Source organism: Talpa europaea (assembly GCF_964194135.1).
Source record: "Talpa europaea genome assembly, chromosome: X".
Taxonomy (NCBI): Eukaryota; Metazoa; Chordata; class Mammalia; order Eulipotyphla; family Talpidae; genus Talpa; species Talpa europaea.
Window position 1 is genome coordinate 9063536 of NC_140081.1, and position 19593 is coordinate 9083128.

The 19593-nt window shown below is 41.0% G+C and overlaps 1 protein-coding gene across 4 annotated transcripts in view; it reads right to left on the bottom strand.

Moving 5' to 3' along the window:
• Positions 1-19593, bottom strand: part of ADGRG2 (adhesion G protein-coupled receptor G2) — a gene marked incomplete at both ends in the record, with an annotated part of 106848 nt that overhangs the window by 42557 nt on the left and 44698 nt on the right. For 3 of the 4 annotated variants that reach the window (XM_084258553.1, XM_084258555.1, XM_084258554.1), the window contains one exon: positions 13545-13662. In XM_084258553.1, the coding sequence (XP_084114679.1) occupies positions 13545-13662 (118 nt within the window). Of the gene's footprint in view, positions 1-13544; positions 13664-19593 lie in introns of those variants that run through there. The other variant, XM_084258556.1, reaches the window with a different exon arrangement.

A 19593-nucleotide genomic window follows, 5' to 3' on the forward strand; every position in this document is an offset into this window, starting at 1 on the left:
GAAATTTGTAATCTGGTGGCAGTCCTCCTCTGGATTGAATTACTGTCCATAGAGAGATGATTCAAAACAAGGGTGCCACGCCTCGGCACTCTTATATGGGAATCCCAAACAATATTGTTTTGTTGTTATATTGGCTCTTCGGGCCTTGGGACAACAAATACTCTTCCAAGAACTGTATTTTCAGATTTTACTACGTAACCAACAAAATGAATGAAAACATTTCTACTCTGGCACAGCTGAAATGTGTTTACTTGAGCTGTGGCCATCTCACGTCACACTGCTTAATAAGTACTCTGACATAACGTTTCTATTAAGCGATTAATAATGGTATCATTAAAGAAAACTTCACCTCCTAGCTGATGGAACTTCCCAAAGGGCAAACAACTGGCAATTCTAGGTAAGCCTCAGCCTAAATGAGAAGAAAATGTATTCTTGGCCCCCCAACCACTGGTTCTTGCTCTTTTCCTACCCTCAGATGGTACCACCACCCAAGTCCTTAATCCTTTCTCCTTCAAGAACTAGTCCCAGTTCTCTCAGAGTTTTATGACCCACCCCTCCCAGAAGGGTGTAGGATGTGTTCTTCAGAGTATCTAAATTCCCCGAAATAGAATACAAATTTGTATCTACTAATATATTCATAAGCATTTGGTTTTTTTCTGAGAAGAGTCCCAAAAGGGATTCTTTTTTTTTTTTTTAAGATTTATTTATTTATGCATACAAGAGCTGGGTACAGGCCAGAGATGCGGGGGTGGGGGGTGAGAAGATTCACCAGAGGCAGAGTGGGGAACAGAACAGGCAGACTGACTGAAACACACTGCTGAGGGGAGCAGCGGGTGAGACAGGAGAGGTCTGCTGCACCATGTGGTTTGCTCACTGGCCCGCCGGGAGGCCGGGGATTGAACTCGTGCTTCAGAGGCTTTAGATTGCTTCATAGTGTGGTGCTTAAACCCTTGTGCCACCAGGGAGGCCCCGCAAAAGGGATTCTATTTTAGATTAAGTATTAATGTAGCATTACTGTGACCAGACACATAAATATAAATTCATTTATTCCTCATAACAGCCATACAAGGCAAGTTATTCCCATTTTACAAAGGAAGATACTGAGGCACAGGGAAGTCAAGTCACTTGGCCAAAATAACTAATAAAAGGGCAGAATGAGGGGGGGCTTTCCAGCCCCACTACAGTAGTTTGCTTCTCATCTGGCACTGTGGTCAAAAAAAGCAAAAAGCCACTCTGACCTCTCTCTGGCGATCGGTCCCGCTCCAACAGGAGCAATGTGCTCTTTAGGAAGGATGAGAGCCTTAAAATAAATTCTTCCTGAGAGTGGGGATATTGGGGCATCAACGCCCTTTCTCAGTATCCCTGAAGTTAGACAGACAGACAGTAACTAAGCTGCTGCTCAACGCCAGCGCAGAAAATGGAGTATCTTGATGTGCTCTTCACTTTAAAATGCTGGCCTCCATTTGTGTTCACTGTCCTTCGGAAGGCTGGTAGCTTCTGGAGCTATTCCAGTCCGATATGTCAATGTTGCTTAGTACTTAGGCCTCGGGGAGGGAGGGAGGCAGACGGTCGCAGAACACTTCCACTGGCTTACACCTCTGCTGCTTCATGGAATCTCCGCAAATTCCCGAGGAACAGCCAACCCTCTTACTCCTGCTCTCCCCACACTCACTGGCCTGCCTGCTTTCACGGCTCACTCCAAGACATGGGCCGGGTCTTTGCACTTGCTGCTCCCTCTACCTGGGACGCTTGTTCACCAGAGTCTCCCTTGGTTTGCCCTGGCACTTCCTTCTAATTTTGCTCAGATGTTACCTTGTCGAAGCGGGGATCCAGACCACCCTACTTAAAACTACAACATCCCCCTTTGGACAGACCCTCTCCATCCTCTTATTCACAGCACCCCTTGGCATCTAATGGGTGTGTATATTATTTATGGGTGTGTGTATTTATGCTGTATGTACACACACAGAGCCCCCGGAGTGGGTATCTCCAAACATTTTGTGCCCTGGACCCCTCACTTGCCTCATTCTATTCCCAGCCTTGTGTAAAACATAGAGCGTTTTTTGTCCCCTCAAGAACCAATTTTTGGACCTCCCCGGTGGCGCAGCAGTTGAGTGCTGGGCTGCGAAGCTACCCGTAGCCTCTGCAGCACCGGTTCGATCCCCAGCCACCGGGCAAGGGTCCCACATGGCGCACAGACCTCTCCTGCCGCGCCCGCTGCTCCCCTCAGCCTCTGGTGAATTCTCTCACCCTCCCGCGCTTCTGACTGTGCCCAGTGCTTGTATAAATAAATAAATAAATCTTTTTTTTTTTTTTTTTTTTTTTTTTTTTTTTAAAGAACCAATTTTCACTTCCATGGATTGCCCCCTTAGAGAATGCATACATACTTGGGGTTATCTCCTTTTCCTCCCAAAGAGATAAGGAAGTCAGCCAGCCAGCAGTTAACCCACCAGATCCCAGGAGTCCCTGTGACACTGCCCTGAATTCCTCAAGTGTGGCAGAGAGAACCCAGGAAGCCAAGGTCCAAACCTACCACTTGTTAACTGTGTGACTTTAAACAAATCTCTTAACCCCTCTGCACCTCAATTTCCCACCTAGAAAATAGAGATGAAGGTATTTATAACCACACATACTTCAGTGCTGAGAATAGCAAATACTGCTCGCGTCAGTATTTAATACAGTGACGCTCTCATTTTCCAAGCATCGCATCTAAAAGAGATTTCTCCTTTCTATTGAGCAAGACTTCCGTTTAGTTTTTCTCTTTATATTATTTGCTTCTGATTTTCAAAATATCTTCAGGGTCACTTTGGGAAGATGTGAGAAGGCAGAAATCAAAGGTTTTCAGGACATTCAAGGACATAACTTATGTTTCATAAGTTCTTATAGAAGTCAAGACCCGGCAAAGGTTCAAGGAGGGAGGGGAAGGCACGGCTAATCTTGTTATAAGTTGTCTTGTAATGGAAGGCACTAGGGGTCTTAGGCTTTGAAAAATTAACATTAATTCATTTTCTGATTATAATAATATTGCGGGTTTATGTGGAGAAAATTCTAAACCACAGAAAAATGTAAAGAAAAACTAAAAAACTCATGATCTTACCACTGAAAGATAATGTTAGCTGGTTGTAAGGATCTTCAGAATATCCTTGAGCAAGATGCAGAACACAACTAGATGCTAGGGAGATCTGAGCATCATGTTTTATTTAGATATGAACAGATATTGTTTAGATATGAACATTGAGCTCATTAGCTTTTATAGTATAGGTGGTGGCTTTGTAATGTAGCATCATGACTAGGCTAAACTACATTTCCCTGGGCCTCCCTGGTGGCGCAAGGGGTTAATAAGCACAGCACTATGAAGCAATATGCAGCCTCTGCAGCATGAGTTCGATCCCCGGCTGGCCAGGGAGCAGCCCATATGGCACAGCAGACCTCTCCTGATTCGCCCGCTGCTCCTCTCAGCAGTGTATTTCAGTCAGTCTGCCTGTTCTGTTCCCCACTCTGTCTCTGGTGAATCCTCTCACCCCTACCCCGCACCTCTGGCCTGTACCCCAGCTCTTGTACGCATAAATAAATAAATCTTTAAAAATAAACAAACTGTTTCCCAGAATTCTCTATATATTTCTGGTTAGTGCAGGACTTGAGAGCATCTTGTGGGAGATATGGGCAGAGCTGGAGTGGCAGCCATTTTGTGGCTCACACATGTTGGCAATTATCTGTTGCCTCACTCCCCTAAAATGAGGGAGCTGCCAGCCCATAATTGCTCCCCCTTTCCCTGGATCCTCCAGCTTCTCTGACTCCTAGGCCAGGTGTGCTTTTAATCTTGTGCTTCAAGGTTGGCTACTGCAGGACATTCATGCCGCCAAGGTCATAAGGAACAAGAAATGACATGGGTTTCAGTCTGGTTTGTGGTTATAACTCATGTTCATGGGTTCCAGCTGTTCTTGCTCTCCCTTATCTTAGACCCATCCTTTTTTCCCTACTGCCTGACCAACATAGACATTAAGTTCTAGCATCAGATATGTAGGCCACAGCTTGGTAGAAACTGCTTAGCCAGCTCTCATGGTTATATAAGGTTAAATCCCTGTAACAAATTCCTGAGTGTGTGTGTGTGTGTATTTGTGCACGCATCCCTAGTGCTTCTCCTTTGGTGATTGAACTCTGACTTACACAGTAGAAAATAGTAAAATTCTAAATTATTTAGATTAAATGGTCTATAGCTGCACTGTTCTATAGTTAATACTCACTAGCCACATGTGGCTAATAGATTTAATTAAATTTTAATAAAATTAAAAATTCTTTTCCTCAGTCATCCATACTGAGCAGCACAGATATAGAACACCTCCATTACCACAAAAACATCTACTATACCACACTGCCTACAGTGATAATGGCTAGTATTTACTGATTTTTTACACTGAATTTTTAAACTGTATCACACGTATCTGTTTTACATTAACTCATTTAATCTGCATATAATTCTGAGGAGGTATGGCCAGTAATGACTATAGTATACTCCCTAGTTTTCTTTAATCGTATGAACCTGGGTTCTTACATGCTCTTAAGAAAGAAGGGCTGCATACCCTACCCCATGTTCCAATGGCAATGAAATGTAGCAACAACCCTGGTGAGAACAGTCATAATCAGATGTATTAGTTAAGGTGGGGCAAGTTGCTACAATAAACCCTAAGTTCTCTCAGGGGCTTAAAATTCAGAAGTTTATTTTCCATGAACAAAGTTCAATCAGCAGTCTAGAGTAGAGAGAAGGTGGGGTGGAGAGAGACCCAGGTTGACAGAGGCACTGCCATCTTCAATTTGAACAGTGCAAGTTTGCTCTGGAGTGCAACATCCATCCAGCAGGCAAACAGGAGAGAGAGCGAATGAGAATGAGAGAGGGGGGAGGAGAGGAAGAACATTTTCTCTTGTTCTTTGTCATAAAAATGATAAGATCAAAAGTCAGGAAAGCAATATGAATCAGAAGAGGAGTAATCCTTGCCTCTTTGACACCCAATACGCATCCGTCCTTTTTTATGACTCACCGCCCAATCTTTGCTCCCAACAAACATCCATATCATGGTTTTTCCAGGACACTCAAGAGTGGGACTTCCATGTGATAAACCATTTCTGTAAACAGCTACATAATAGTAAGAGCCACTAAGAAAGGTTGGAATTATGCCTATTCCTTCTGTATCCTTTTTAGTTGGAAGAGTCATATTTTTGAGTTGCCTCTATGTTGAAGCCATTTAGACTGTAACCTTTTCTGTAGCATTTCTGGGTAGAAGTTCCTTAGCAGGCCCCTAGACCTTTGTATGTTGGTGACTCCTGTTCTAATGCCCTCTCCTTATATTGTCTTTCGCTTGTCTTGAGCTTTGAAAGTTTGGTCTGGGATTCCTCACTTTTAATGAGCAAACTCTGATTTGGTAAGATTATAGTATTGTGATCTGCTCCATGTGAATAAAATGCCTGCACCCATTTATTTCCAATGGATGAATGAATGTGCCTTCTTAGCCAAGATTTATGTGATTAACAGACTGGGATATTGAGGGAGAGTGATTTGGGTTCTACTAGTTCTGTCTTCAGTAAGTTTCTAACATTTCTCTGCGTGTATTTCTTTTTTTTTTTTTAAAGATTTATTTATTTATTTATACAGGCACTGGGTACAGTCAGAAACACGGGAGGGTGAGAGAATTCACCAGAGCCAGAGCGGGGAGCAGAGCAGGCAGAACACTTCTGAGGGGAGCAGCGGGCAGCAGGAGAGGTCTGCGCTCCATGTGGGACCCTCGCCCGGCAGCCGGGGATTGAACCAGCGCTGCAGAGGCTGTGGGCAGCTTCGCAACCCAGCACTCAACCGCTGCGCCACCGGGGAGGCCCATCTCTGCGTGTATTTCTGTATCTATAAAATGGGGGTGATGACTTTGAATGAAATTATATTACATTTATTAAGTATCTGTTCCAACAATAAGTTATAATTATTATTAATTCAGACTACATGATTCTTGGATAAAGTTTACCTTTATGTAATAACTGGGCCCTTTTTTCTTTAATGTCAAAAATACTGTACAGGTAATTTGTACACGAACACTTAAAAAATCATGAAGATGGTTTCTTTCCAAGATTTGAATGTATGTGATTTCCATTCTTACTCTAAAACATTCTTATCTATTCCAATGCTTGCTTACTGTGAACATCTCTTACAACACTGGGTTCATCTAATTCAAGTTTCCACAGCTTAGGATCACAGGAAGGAAGGCATCTCCTCGAAGGAGTATGGGGTGCCATCTCTTTGCATTACACATCAAGAAATTAAAGTTCATAGAAATACATTTCGAGGTGAAGGAGACTTGAAGATGCCGTAGACCAACACTATACATCTAGAAAATTTGCAAAGGTAGTCATTTAGATTATATTTTCACTATTCAAAAATTGTTTACCCCCCACAGTCAGCTATGTGAGGAAATTGGTGTCATGTTTTATTTGTTTGGAGTTATCTATCAGTACTGATTTTTCACTACCGAGTCAAACAATTGGATATAGTTATATAAGTCTTTGCTCAACACAAAAATGCAGAAAAATTTACTTAAGTCACTTGAAAGATAGGATAGTATCTTTCAGGACTTGGAGTTCACTGGAAGAATTGCAAAGTAGGTGATAGTAGGGAAAAAAAAAAAGATACTAAACTAGCCCAAGCTCTTAGGTCTAAAAGTGAAAAAGCAAACTCAAAAACATGAAGGGATTTGCTCAAAGTTTACTAATTACCCCAATTTTTGAAGTCCCACTGTATGGCAGGCACTGGGGTTACAGCAGGGAATGAAAAAAAAAAAAAAAAAAAACAAAACCAGGGGCCTCAAATAGACTTTACATTCTAGAGATATTATGCAATTCACTTGAAAGTTTAAAAATCCTACTTTGAAAATACGCTATAACTGAAGATTCTTCACTAATTCAAACATATCTCCCTTCTGACTGTTCACCACAACCCAGTATTTGTGAGACTTTACTGTGAAGCCAATAGTCTAATGACAAATCATATTTTATGTATTAGGAGCTAGGTAAGAATGTCTAGATAGTTGAAGCACAACACAGCTCTGTGTTCAAGTCTTTTTCATTCAACTAATCAGATAATTATAAACAATTCTAATTTACCAAAGCAAGATCATTGCATATTTTATTTTTTTCATTTTCTCCTCTTTAAACTAACAAAGTTTATGCTAAACTAAACACTATAATAACAAAAGAGTAACTTTTGCTTTATGCCGTGTGCATTGCTAAAGAGAAAGCAAAGGGAAGGATATAGGTCAAATTAGAGAATAATGTTAAAGGCTAACATGGTCACCAGACATTAGTGTGATGGCATCCTTAGTTAATATTGCTGGTTTTTCCAGCACTGTGACCTTATGAAGAGGAGACCTGCCAAGATCAATGCACTTCTCATATTTCCTTGAAGTGACAATGCACTCACATCAATTCCATTTCCACTGTATGTTCTCTTGGAACATTGGGTGGGCAAAGCACAAGAGTAAGAGGAAACAAGACAGTAAGGCCCTGGAGCAGGGGAGTCCTATAGAGGACTATATCACTGGAAATGCCTGCAGCACAGATCTAGACCCAGCCCAGAGAGAGTAAGTAGGGGATTATAGCTCATGAGATCATCAAACTGGCTCACATGTGTAATTGTTTCCAAATGGGGAAGACAATTCTGCAAGAATGAAATTATAACCATCTTCCACTATTATGTCATCTCTGGAAAATAGAATAGTTGTTACCTAAAAGAAGACCTCCTTCGAAGACAAAAAGGAAAGAAAAGAAAAAAGACATTGGCACAGCCCGGGAGGCTAGGGACAAGTACAATTACCTGCCAAAGCTCATTTGAGCTTCTGGTAAACCAATAACTCTGTCAGACATCACCAAATTACACAAGTGTTAAGGTCTAAGGATTCTCTCTATTGGCCGCTGGTCTAACAAGAGAGTGTCAGACCTGCCTCTCCTTGCTGTCAAGAGATATTGAATCATCTGTCAGGCTTCCAGGGTGAATCTACTGCATTTGCAGTCCAGATCCCCCAGAGCTGGGGGATGGCTGCTCTCCGATGGCTTATCCCAGGCCCCTCCATCTTCTGCCTGAGCTTTTGTGACTCGTTCATTCAGTCTTTAGCCACTAGCTGGGCAGGCTGGTCAAGTGTGCACAGTATAGCTACAGACTCAGTGGGGAATGCTCTGAGCTATGTGATTCCCAGCAAGTGACTTAATCTCTTTGACGCTCAATTTCTTCATCTGCAAACTGAGACTAAAAATACCTACTGTGAAGAGTTTTTGTGAGGATTACATGAGATAGTATACATAAAACACCTAGAAGGACCTGGCCAAAGCAGGCCCTCAGTACTCACTTCCTCACATTAGCTTCCCTCTTACCTCGCTGACCCTTCATTCTCTCTTCTCACCCAGCTCTGTTAATGCACTGAAATGACTCATGATGCAAAGGAAATACATAAATGAACATGATGATACAAAGTGGCAAGTATAAAAGATAGGAGAAAAAGAAACAATGAAGAGAAAAATTGAATTCTGAAGAGGTCAGGGCAGGTTTTATAGAGGTAGTGATGTTTGGAAGACCCTTGGAACATGAGTGTGTTTCCCAATGGGAATGAACCCAGGAAGCAGAGTGAGTAGGGAGGAAGATAGGGAAGAGAGTAATGTCAATAATGGGTACATTAATGAGATGGCTATTATTATGGGCAGCTGGAGCACAATGCAACTGGGCAACAGAACACACCTCAGCACCGTCCCACCAAGAGATGAAGAAGCTGATTTATGTAAAACACCGATTCCCATCCCTCGTTATTTGAGGGTGTTAACTCCCTAGCATTTCTGACTTGTCCCATGCACAGAGCAAGCATATTCCCCTAGGCACAGGTCATTCTTAGTCAGGGAGACGTTGGCACCATCAGCATACACTGTGTCTGCAGGTGACCTCTAGAGTGAGCCAAGGGGACAGGGTAGGGCACCAATAGCATCTGCTACAGGTGGCTTAACATTTAACCAGACTAATCCACAGATTTGGCCACAGGCCACATGTTAGAGCCCTTGAGGACTTAGTTTTCGTTTGTATTGTTCTCATGTGTCAAGTCATGTCCCTCCAACTGTAGTGAAAATTCTCTGGAGAGATGATATTCTTTCAGCAGCCAGCAATGCTGGCCACATACCAGGCACTCATCACCACACAATTGATTAGCCACGTACAAGTAGGTCAGTCGCCTTGGCCTTTATTGAAGACCAGACCTAAGCTGACCTGAACTGGAGTGCCTGCTTCAGTCCAAAGCTGTTTAGGGACATGGCGCTTAGGAATCATCTGGAGGATCCTATTCAACCGATTCAATGATTCTCACAGTAACGGATTCCACCTTTATTTTCAATCTACAGGTGGACAACCACCAAGCAACTGAGTGTAGCACAGCAGAGAGGTTAAGATGACAAAAGACAGGATAACGTAGTGGTGGTCAGACATCCAGACTTTGGAGTCCAATGGCCTGAGCTTGAATTGCAGCTCTGCAGCAGAAATGCTTAACCGAGGGCAAGCTGCTTGCCTTCTTTGTACCTCATTTTCCTCATCTGTAAAATGGAGCTGATAATAATGCCTATTTCAACGGGTTATTGAGTGAACTTTAAGTGAGTTAGCCTTTTCAAAACAGTGGCTGGTACATGGTAAATGCTAGCAAAATGATTATTAAACAACATGAATACTCTAAGTTCTGAAAGACAGTAATGAACTCCTATTTAGCCCCTTCCAGAGTCCCTTAACACTTCATTCAGTAAAACCTTTGCATAACACAATGTTATATGTCAGTTGTGTGTTGATAAAGGTAGGGAAAAGAGAAAAACCTTTGCTTCATGGAGGGTTTTTTTTTTTTTTTTTTTTTTTTAATATATGTCAAGTCTTCAAGAGCCTACCAGGGGAACTCATTACTGGTTTTCCCTGCCTTCTGAAAGTAGCATGTTCTTATTTGGTATGATTTCATCATAGGTTATTTTTGGATCTGGGAATGCTCAAAAATCATTCCATATAAATAAATGGCAACAGCATTCCCAGACACAAAAAAAATAACCTACCAAATAGGAATGCTCTGTTTTAAGGTAGTGGCAAATGAAGATCACCCAAATACCAGCTGTCAGACATGGGGAGGGCTCTTACCCTAGCTCATCCCACTGTTCTACCATATCATGCTCCCAGCATTAATATTTTAGCCCTATTCTTTAAGACAGTGGTTCTACAATTGGGCATGTATTAATCTCACCTGGAGGGCTGATGAAACCACAGACCCCTTGGGTCCTACCCTCAGAGTCTCCCATTCAGCAGGTGTAGGGTGGGCCTTAGACTCTGCACTTCTAATAAGCTCCCAGGTAATGCTGATGCTACTTTGAGATCCACTGCTTGAAGAATAAATCCATCGCAGAATCAGAGCAAGAAATACATTCGCGACCGTAAGCAACTGCTCGGGTTTTCCCTACTCAGGTTTGTTTCAGGCGTCCACAGTCCTGTTCACCTGCCCCTGCTTTCATCATTTCAAAATACAGTTTTTCAAAAAGACCTATTTCTACCAAGCAGCTTTCATTTTGATGATTTTTTCCCCTCTTGTGTTCCACTTTCCTGCCTCATCTATCCCTGTGGTGGAAAAAGCGCCGAAACGTGAGACTGAAAATCTAGTATCTAGCTGGGTTCTGCCACTTCCTAACCAATAACATCCTTGGGAACATTTACTCATCAGCAAAGTAGGGGCATTTGATTTTTGCCCTGCAATCCCACAGTGATGTTTTAATACCCCAAGGAGATGATGTGTGTGAGCATAGTTTACACAGAATTTGTATCCCATGATATATATCTGGAGAAGTTTTCTTTCCCCACTATGTCTTTTGGAGTTGTGTAGCCAGTAGTTCTCAAAGTATTCTCTGAACTAGCTGCATCAATGTCAACCAGGGTGCTTGTTAAAAATGTAAATTCTCAGGTCCTGCGCTAGACCTACTAAATGAAAAACTCTGAGGAAGGCCCAGCAATCTGTGTTTTAACAAGCTCTCCAGTGGATTCTGATGAATGCTCAAGTTTGAGAACTATGGTTTGGTGGGCACACAATTCAGAACTGGTTTCACAGCTCAACTCAGTCACTTCTTAGGGGCTAATAATCTTAAGCAAGACATCTTTGAGCGTGAGCTTTTTGATCTAGAAAATGGGGCTAAGACTAGGCTCTTCCCTTCATAGATTTGGCTGAGAAGCTAGAGAGTAAATGCATGTAAAGCATGTAAGGATTTAGTTCTTAGGTCTTTTGGTAAAGTAGCCTCACTTCTTGACAATATGCCTGAGTACCTACAGTTCTGAGGGACTGTCATTGTGTTTTAGCCTCTTGGAAAGTTTTCCACTTTGTGTGTGTGAAAGGCATGGCAGGGGAGAAGAGTTGTGTGCATGTGTTGTGTTTCTTTATGTTGTTTGCTAATAGTGAATATATGCTCATCTCTTTTTTTTTTTTAATTTTTTTTATAGAGGCATGTTTTATTTATTTATTTGTTTCTTTGTTTGTTTATACATGCACTGGGTACAGTCAGAAGCGCGGGAGGGTGAGAGAATTCACCAGAGCCAGAGTGGGGAGCAGAGAAGGCAGAAGGACCGAAGTACACTGCTGAGGGGAGCAGCGGGCGGCAGGAGAGGTCTGTGCGCCATGTGGGACCCTCCTCTGGTGGCTGGGGAGCAGCTGGGGATCGAACCGGCACCGCAGAGGCCGCAGGCAGCTTCGCAACCCAGCGCTCAACCGCTGCGCCACCTGGGAGGCCCTATGCTCATCTCTTGTTGTGCCACCCTCTTCTGAATAAGAAAGCTATTTCTCTCTGTGTCCTTGTCTTAAATAATAGTCCCAATGAGGATTACTTACATTTGCATAGGACTGTATTCTTTGGGCAGTTATATCCACAGGTGGTTGCACCCACAGGTAGTGTAGCCCTAGGACTGCGGGCCTTTTTACTGTCCTCCTGGGGTACCTTTTCTCCTTGTCTTATAAGCTTCTAAGTATCTTCTTTTCTGAAAACCATGCTGCTTCATTTGGTTGATTGTTTAGCTCCCTTAATTTCCATGCAGAAGTGCCTTCAAGTAGATACTTTTAAAAACTAGTAAACATGAGAAATAGGCCCTCATATATATGGTCAATTGCCTTTTGACAAAGGTGGCAAGATCATTCAATGGAGAAAGGACAGTCTTCAACAAACGGTGCTGGGAAAACTGGATGTCCATATGCTAATGAATGAAGTTGGGCTCTTACCTTGCACTACATACAAAAATGAACTCAAAATGGACCAAAAGATCTGTATGTAAGAACTAAAACTATAAAATTCTTAGAGGAAACCACAAGGTAAAATCTTCATGGCATAAAGTTTGGCAAAGATTTCTTGGACATGATGGCATATAGGCAACAAAATAAAAATTAGACTTCATCAAAAGCAAAAACCTTTGTTTATCAAGGAACATTTTATTAAGAGTGTAAAAACATGCCACAGGATGGGAGAAAGTTATTTGCAAATCATATAGCTAATAAAGGATTAATTTCCAGAATGTATAAAGGACTACTAAAACTCAACAACAGAAAAACCCCAACCAACCCAATTCAAAAGTGAGCCAAAGTGTTGAATAGACATTTCTTTAAAGAAGATAATTGGAGAGCTAATAGACATCTGAAAAGATGATCAACATCACTAATCATTAAGGAAATACAAATTAAAACCACAATGAAATATCATTTCACGCCTCTTATCAAAACAATAGAAAATAACAAGCATCAGTGAGGATGGAGAAAAACTGGAATCCTTGTGCCTTGCTGTTAGGAATGGAAAATGGTGCAGCCATGTGGGGCATAGTTTGGCATGTCTTCAAAAAGTTAAACAAAGAATTACCAGATGACCCAGCAATTCCACTCCTAGTTATATGCCCAAAGAATTTAAAGCAGGGATTCAAGCAGATACTTGTACACCAATGTTCATAGAAACATTATTTACAATAGCAAAGAGGTGGAAAAAACCCAAATGTCCATCAATGATAAACAGATAAACATTATGTGGTACAAATATACAGTGAAGTATTGGCCTTAAAAAGGAATGAAAAATGTGACACAAGCTACAACATGGATGAGCCTTGAAAACCTTACATTAAGTGAAATGAACCAGTCGTGAAAGGACAAATATTGTGTGAATACACTTATATGAGGAACACAGAATGGGCAAATTCACAGTGACAGAAAGTAGAAAGTGGTTTCCAGGGACTGGGCAAAGGGGTGAAAGGGGAGTAATGGTTTAATGGTTATAGACCTTTGATTTGAGATGATGCAAATGTTCTGGAAATGGATAAGTAATGGTTGTATAAAATTGTGAATATATGTAATGCCAGTGAATATATTTAATGCCAGTTTGCTTAAAAATGGTTTAAATGGTAAGTTTTATGTTGTATGTATCACCACAGGAAAAAAAATTCTAAATAAACACAGGGGAGAGAGAATAAAAACAAAGGAAAACAGGTAATTTACCTTCCAGGGATGTAACCAGAACAACGTGAAGACAAATAATGACAAGGAATATCTTGAATGTCAGTAAAATTTCTTCAGGTCTGCCAGCATGGCCACACTGCCCGCCAGAGAAAAACATCCTGGAATGAAACAAGGAGAAAACAGATCATCGCCACTTGCCCTAATCAAGACACAGCAACTCCCAAAAAGTCAACCACTTCTCAACCAAAGCAACCTGCAGTTCTGCTTCTGTTAAATTCCTCTGATCCCTGAGAATCTGCAATGCTCCTGGACATGGGCTACAAAAAAGCAGTATTTATTATGGGAGGACCACCAATGGGATAGTATATTATATTAAAATTGCTAAGTAAGGTAGTTCATGTGGATTTATGGAAAATGTCAACACATGCAAATATCAAGAGAGGGCATTAAAAACACAAAACACATGTACAATTATTACTCTCCATAGTGGCCGGGTAAAGACTATGCCAAGAACCAGAAAGGCTCACAGAATCCTATAAACATAAATCCTAACCCCATTTATGTCCTATACTGTAAATGATGGGTACATTGCATTTCCTCTTTATTACATATTATTACTGCCGCTTGAATTTTCAAGTCAGGAGGGTGGAGTCAACATTTTATATAAAGCAAACTTTATATCAGTATTGAAATTATAAGCACCATTTACCATTCATGTATTCATTCAACAAATATCTATTTTTAATATAATTTATTTATTTATATATATTTTGCATCATTGTTCATTTTTGTACGTTTGCTCTCTCCTCTCGGGTGTAGTCCCCATAGAAATCCCACCACCAAGTCACCCGTGCACCATCACCATAGTCCCTCTGATCCCCACTCCCCGCAGAATGTCTCTTATTTATAGTTGCCTGCCAATTGCTTTTTCAACAAATATTTATTGAGGGCCAATATATACCAGATGAGATGTGAGGGCTGAGGAGGAGGTAACTAGAAGAAATGCACGTGATGGAGGTGGCGCAAGGGCTGGGGGGAACTCAGCATGCGGGGAGAACGGCAAATGCTAAGACTTGTCTGTCCTCCCATGGTGGAAGAGTTGGCCAACAGAACTCCAGAAAGGGCAGTCTGCACCAGCAGGAGAGGCTGGCAGGGGATGCTGATCATGGAAGAAGCCAGGCAGAAAAATCACAGCCCATCCACAGGCCCAGGGACAAGCAGGGGGCAGTGAGAGCCCACAGAGCAGACTCCCCCATCATGGCCACAGGGGCAGTGGCTAGGACAGACCAGCTCATGGTTCCAGAGCCCAGGGTACCCACAAACAGTTACCACTGCAGCTTCTGCTAGCCCAATAGCTAGCACACACATCCACAATGTCTGAGTGACTGTGGACCAGTTCTTTCCATGGCCAAGATTCCCCATTCTAGCAAATTGTGGTAACAGCACCAGCCTAATAGTGTTGCAGTGGTAAATAAACAAAAGATCCTCACACCACGACTGGCTCTGTGAATGCACCATAAATGCTAACTGTACCCTTCATATCAATCAACAAATATCTGTTTTGCACCTAGTATGTGCAGAGTAGGATAGTACAGGGGTTGGGGAATGAGGGCATAGAAAGACAGGGAAGAATCACGATTTCTCAGTCTCCAGGAAAAGTGGGCAATGTAAGTGGGAAATCGAAGAATCTTGTCATTTAATAACCATTACCAGTATCAAGGGGATGAGTCTTTTCTTAGACCATAAGATGAATTCTCCTTACAAAGATGGTTTACCTTCTTAAAATCAATTGTATTAATGATATAATACGTGAATAAATTATAAAAGGCCTCTCATTTATACCTCCTCTTCAGCACTTTATCCTCTCTCTGTTCATAATGGCATATTGCTGACCCTCCCAAATGAGTCACTCAGATGAGAATGTTAATATAATTGTGCAAAGATGTAGCAATGTCTCTCTGGAGAAAAATTCAAGTGTCTCGTACAACTACACACAACAATATTGATGAATCTCAGAAACACAATATTCAATAAAGAAGCCAGACATAAAAGAATGCATATTACATGATTCTATTTATGTGAGGAGCAGAAGCTGGCAAAACTGATGACTAGAGTAAGAAGTCAGGAGCGTGGTTACCATTGGAAGTAGGGAGGGAGAGGGTTTAATAAATACAAGTGGGCACAGGAGGCTTCTGAGGTACAGGTAATATTCTTTGGGCTGCTTCTCTGGGTGTGGTCACTACCTGAAAGTCACTGAATTTTATATTTATGTCTTGAAGAGTTTCAATAGTAATCTAGATTTTATTATTGAACTTAGTTTCTCCTCCAAAAGCCGTGCCTTAAAAAAAAAAAAACAAAAAAAAAAAAACTATTCTTAATGAACTAAACCTCTACAAGAAAATTCTGGTAGAACTGCCCTAGACTCGACTCTGTGGGATTTGTAGATGTGTTAGAAGATTTAATGCACAAGCATCTAATTTTAGCTCTGAAAAGAGTAACGAGAGCAGTTTCTTCCTGGAAAGGAACTCAGAATTCACCTAGCCTCAAACCCTCATTCTACAGGCCAAGAAAGAGACCCAGCATGTTCTAAGGGATGTGTCAAGGTCATTTGGCTATTTGGTGAGACTCCTACTCTTGTTCCAGGCTGCAGTGCCAGCATCCTGAGAATTTGCCTACGTGGAAGTAAACTGGTTTTTGAGTCCATCAGGTTAAATGAATCAACAAATTCCAAATGCTGTTATACAACTTCAAAATTTCTGCAAACTCATTCTTGAGCTTTGCCAGCTCATAGGGCAAGACCTAAATGGTGTATAAGATATGGTCAGGGCCTCCCTGGTGGCGCAAGGGGTTAAGACACAACCTATAAAGTATCGTCAGCCACTGTAGCACGAGTTTGATCCCCTGCCAGGAAGCTACCCACATGGCACAGCAGAGCTCTCCTGGCTCGCCCACTGCTCCCCTCAGCAGTGTATTTCAGTACATCCTCCTGTTCTGTTCCCCACTCTGTCACTGGTGAATCCTCTCACCACCACCCCCCTTGCCTCTGGCCTGTACCCCAGTTCTTGTATGCATAAATAAATAAATATTTTTAAAAATAGATACAGTCAAAGTTAAATTAGCCATGGTATACCATGATTATTATGTGCTGTGATTTTTTGGGCCGCTGATCAAAATGAACCATGTCTTTTCACTGAACAGAGCTTGGTCTCAGCTCCTAAACGGGCAAGAAAGGCCAGTATGAATGGCAATCCCATCAATCATCTTGAAAAGAGAACACGGATCAAGAATTTACTACAGGCTGGCACCACCTGAAAAGCCTGTTTTCAGTTGTCAAGCCTGGATTATGTTTCTTCAAGGCTGAATATGTGTTTCCTAATAGGAGGAAGAATTTTAGGTATTTGAAATAATCTAGCAGCTCCTATTGCCTTCTGCATAAACTAGAGAACATTCTGCAAGGTCATGAAGTCCCCAGCATCATTGATCAAAGAGGAAAATCTAAATGTTGAAACCCTTACTCATGCATAGAAGCCTTTGTTATCTTTATCAGTTAGAACTCTTCTTCATCTTCTGGTGCAAATTGGGTTAGCCCAGTGCTATCTAGGTCATCAGCAAAGATGATTTGTATAGTCATTGGTTCTTAGCAAATTTTCAAAGGATGGCTAGTGAGCTAACAGCAATTACAGAGAAATATATTTGCTAGCATTGTAACAATAAATCTAGATCTTAAACTAGACAACCACTCATTAAAGATGATTCCAAATTCATCTTGGTCCAGAGCCTCTGCTTTCTGGTTGTGGAGGCTGTGTAAATGGCAACCCCTATGCTTGTACAGTGCACAAGCTGCATGACTATATGCCATGACCCTGCCTATCCCAATCATTCTAGAGCTCTTCAATTTCATTAAATACTATTATTATCATATTTTCTAAAATGGATATCAGTGTAACTTTTAATGGCAATAAATGATGACTCTGCTTTATCTAGATATAGAATAATTAAAGAACAAGATTAAAAAGGGAGAAACAGGGCCTCCCCAGTGGCGCAGCGGTTGAGCGCTGGGTTGCGAAGCTGCCCGCAGCCTCTGCAGCGCCGGTTCGATCCCCAGCTGCTCCCCAGCCACCAGAGGAGGGTCCCACATGGCGCGCAGACCTCTCCTGCCGCCTGCTGCTCCCCTCAGCAGTGTACTTCGGGCCTTCTGCCTGCTCTGCTCCCCGCTCTGGCTCTGGTGAATTCTCTCACCCTCCCGCGCTTCTGACTGTACCCAGTGCTTGTATAAATAAATAAATAAATAAATAAATATTTTTTAAAAAAAATAAAAATAAAAATAAAAAGGGAGAAACAGCTTGATGTCACTATAGAGCAGGTCTGGGTGTGGATTATTTTCTGTTACCTCTGGTTAATATAATTGCCTGGCATTATTTGACCACACCGTAACTGCTATGATGCAATGATCAATATTTTTGACCTGAGTAACAACAGGTATAATTGTCCCCTAATTCCACTTAGAAACTTTATATCTTTGAGATATTTACACTGTGTCCTAAGTGTTGGGTAACAAGACTAGCACAAGAGGAAATTAAAAAGGGAGGCACGGAAGAGGTTCTCAGGGCAAACCAAGGACTAAAAGGTGGGAAAGCATTTGTTTTGAATCATTCAATTGTCAGAGAAGTCAGAGAATCTCAGGGTTGGGTGTGTTTGTTTTTTAAGTCTCTGGTTATAAGTTTAACAACTTCAAGGAAAGAACCAGGAAACTATTAGTAAAAACATAACTAAATTTCAATATAAACTTTACTAAAAGACTGACACAGCAGATATCCCAGAAAAATAGCATCTCTTCAGCATTTCAGGACTATTTGGACTAGATTATTTACATCAAACCTTCTCCTGAACACAACTGAAAATCATGAATAAAATGTCAAAAGCATTTTCTTCAACATAACAAAGAGTTGACAAGATAGAAAAGAATCACCAGGCCAAAAGTGAAGCCAAACTCAGGGAGGTAATTTAAGAAATGGAGCCACTTCTGCCCCAAGGTATAGGCCTAACGAGGCGAACTTTAAAGAGATTTACACCTAGATACAAAATAGTGAAATTGAAAGTGAAGAAAACCAAAGACAAAGAGAAAATCTTGAAAATATTCAGAGAAAACAAGACATGATCAATAATAAAAACGCTGTACCAAAACATATGTGCTCGAGGAAAGTTCTTTAGAATGAAATTTAGATCTTAACTGTACATATTAGAAAAACATGTACATTAATGAGTTATACTCCTCAAAAAGTTTGAAGAATAGCAAAATAAACTCAAGAAAAAGGGAAATAATAAAAACAAAAGTATAAAATAATGATATAGAAAAGATATAAAATAAAGGTCATTAACAAAACCAAGGGGGTTCTTTTGAAAGAGAATTCTGGCAACATTAAGAAACAGGTTAGACAGGAAAGAGGGAGGGAGGAGAAAAGAGAGGTAGAGCAAGTGTGAGCAAAGAACCAATAGAAAGAATATAATAAGCAACATAATTGAAGATGCTATAAATATAAAAAAAGATAAAAAGGATCTTAGGGACAACTTTACTCAATAATTTATAAAAATCTAAATAAAAATGAACAAATCCCTAACAAAAATATATATCTTACCAGCAAGAAATAATAACTGAATGGATGTATAATTATTAAAAGTCTCAAAATTTTTCCCACTAAGAAAACTCCAGGCTCAGATGTTTTCATTGGTGATTCTACCAAATATTTCAAGAATGAGAATTCCAATCTCACAAGAACTCAAAGAATAAAGAAAAAGAGGACAGCATAACTCATTTTTACCAGTGTAGCATAACTGCAATGCCAAGGAAAGGCCTCACATTTTTACCTATTTTATAAATTAAATGAGACTATTTACAAAGTTCTCTGGAATGCTCATGAAGATGTCTGGCAACAATTTCAAATCTTTTATAAGTTGAGGTAATTTGAAAAAAAATATAGGACAAAAGGAACCATTCCAAATTTCAGCAACAAAATTTTTTGAAGATAAAGTCACCAAGAACTACAGTCAGCAATGCTGTAGCAAGAGAAACAGCATCCCGTATGCCCCA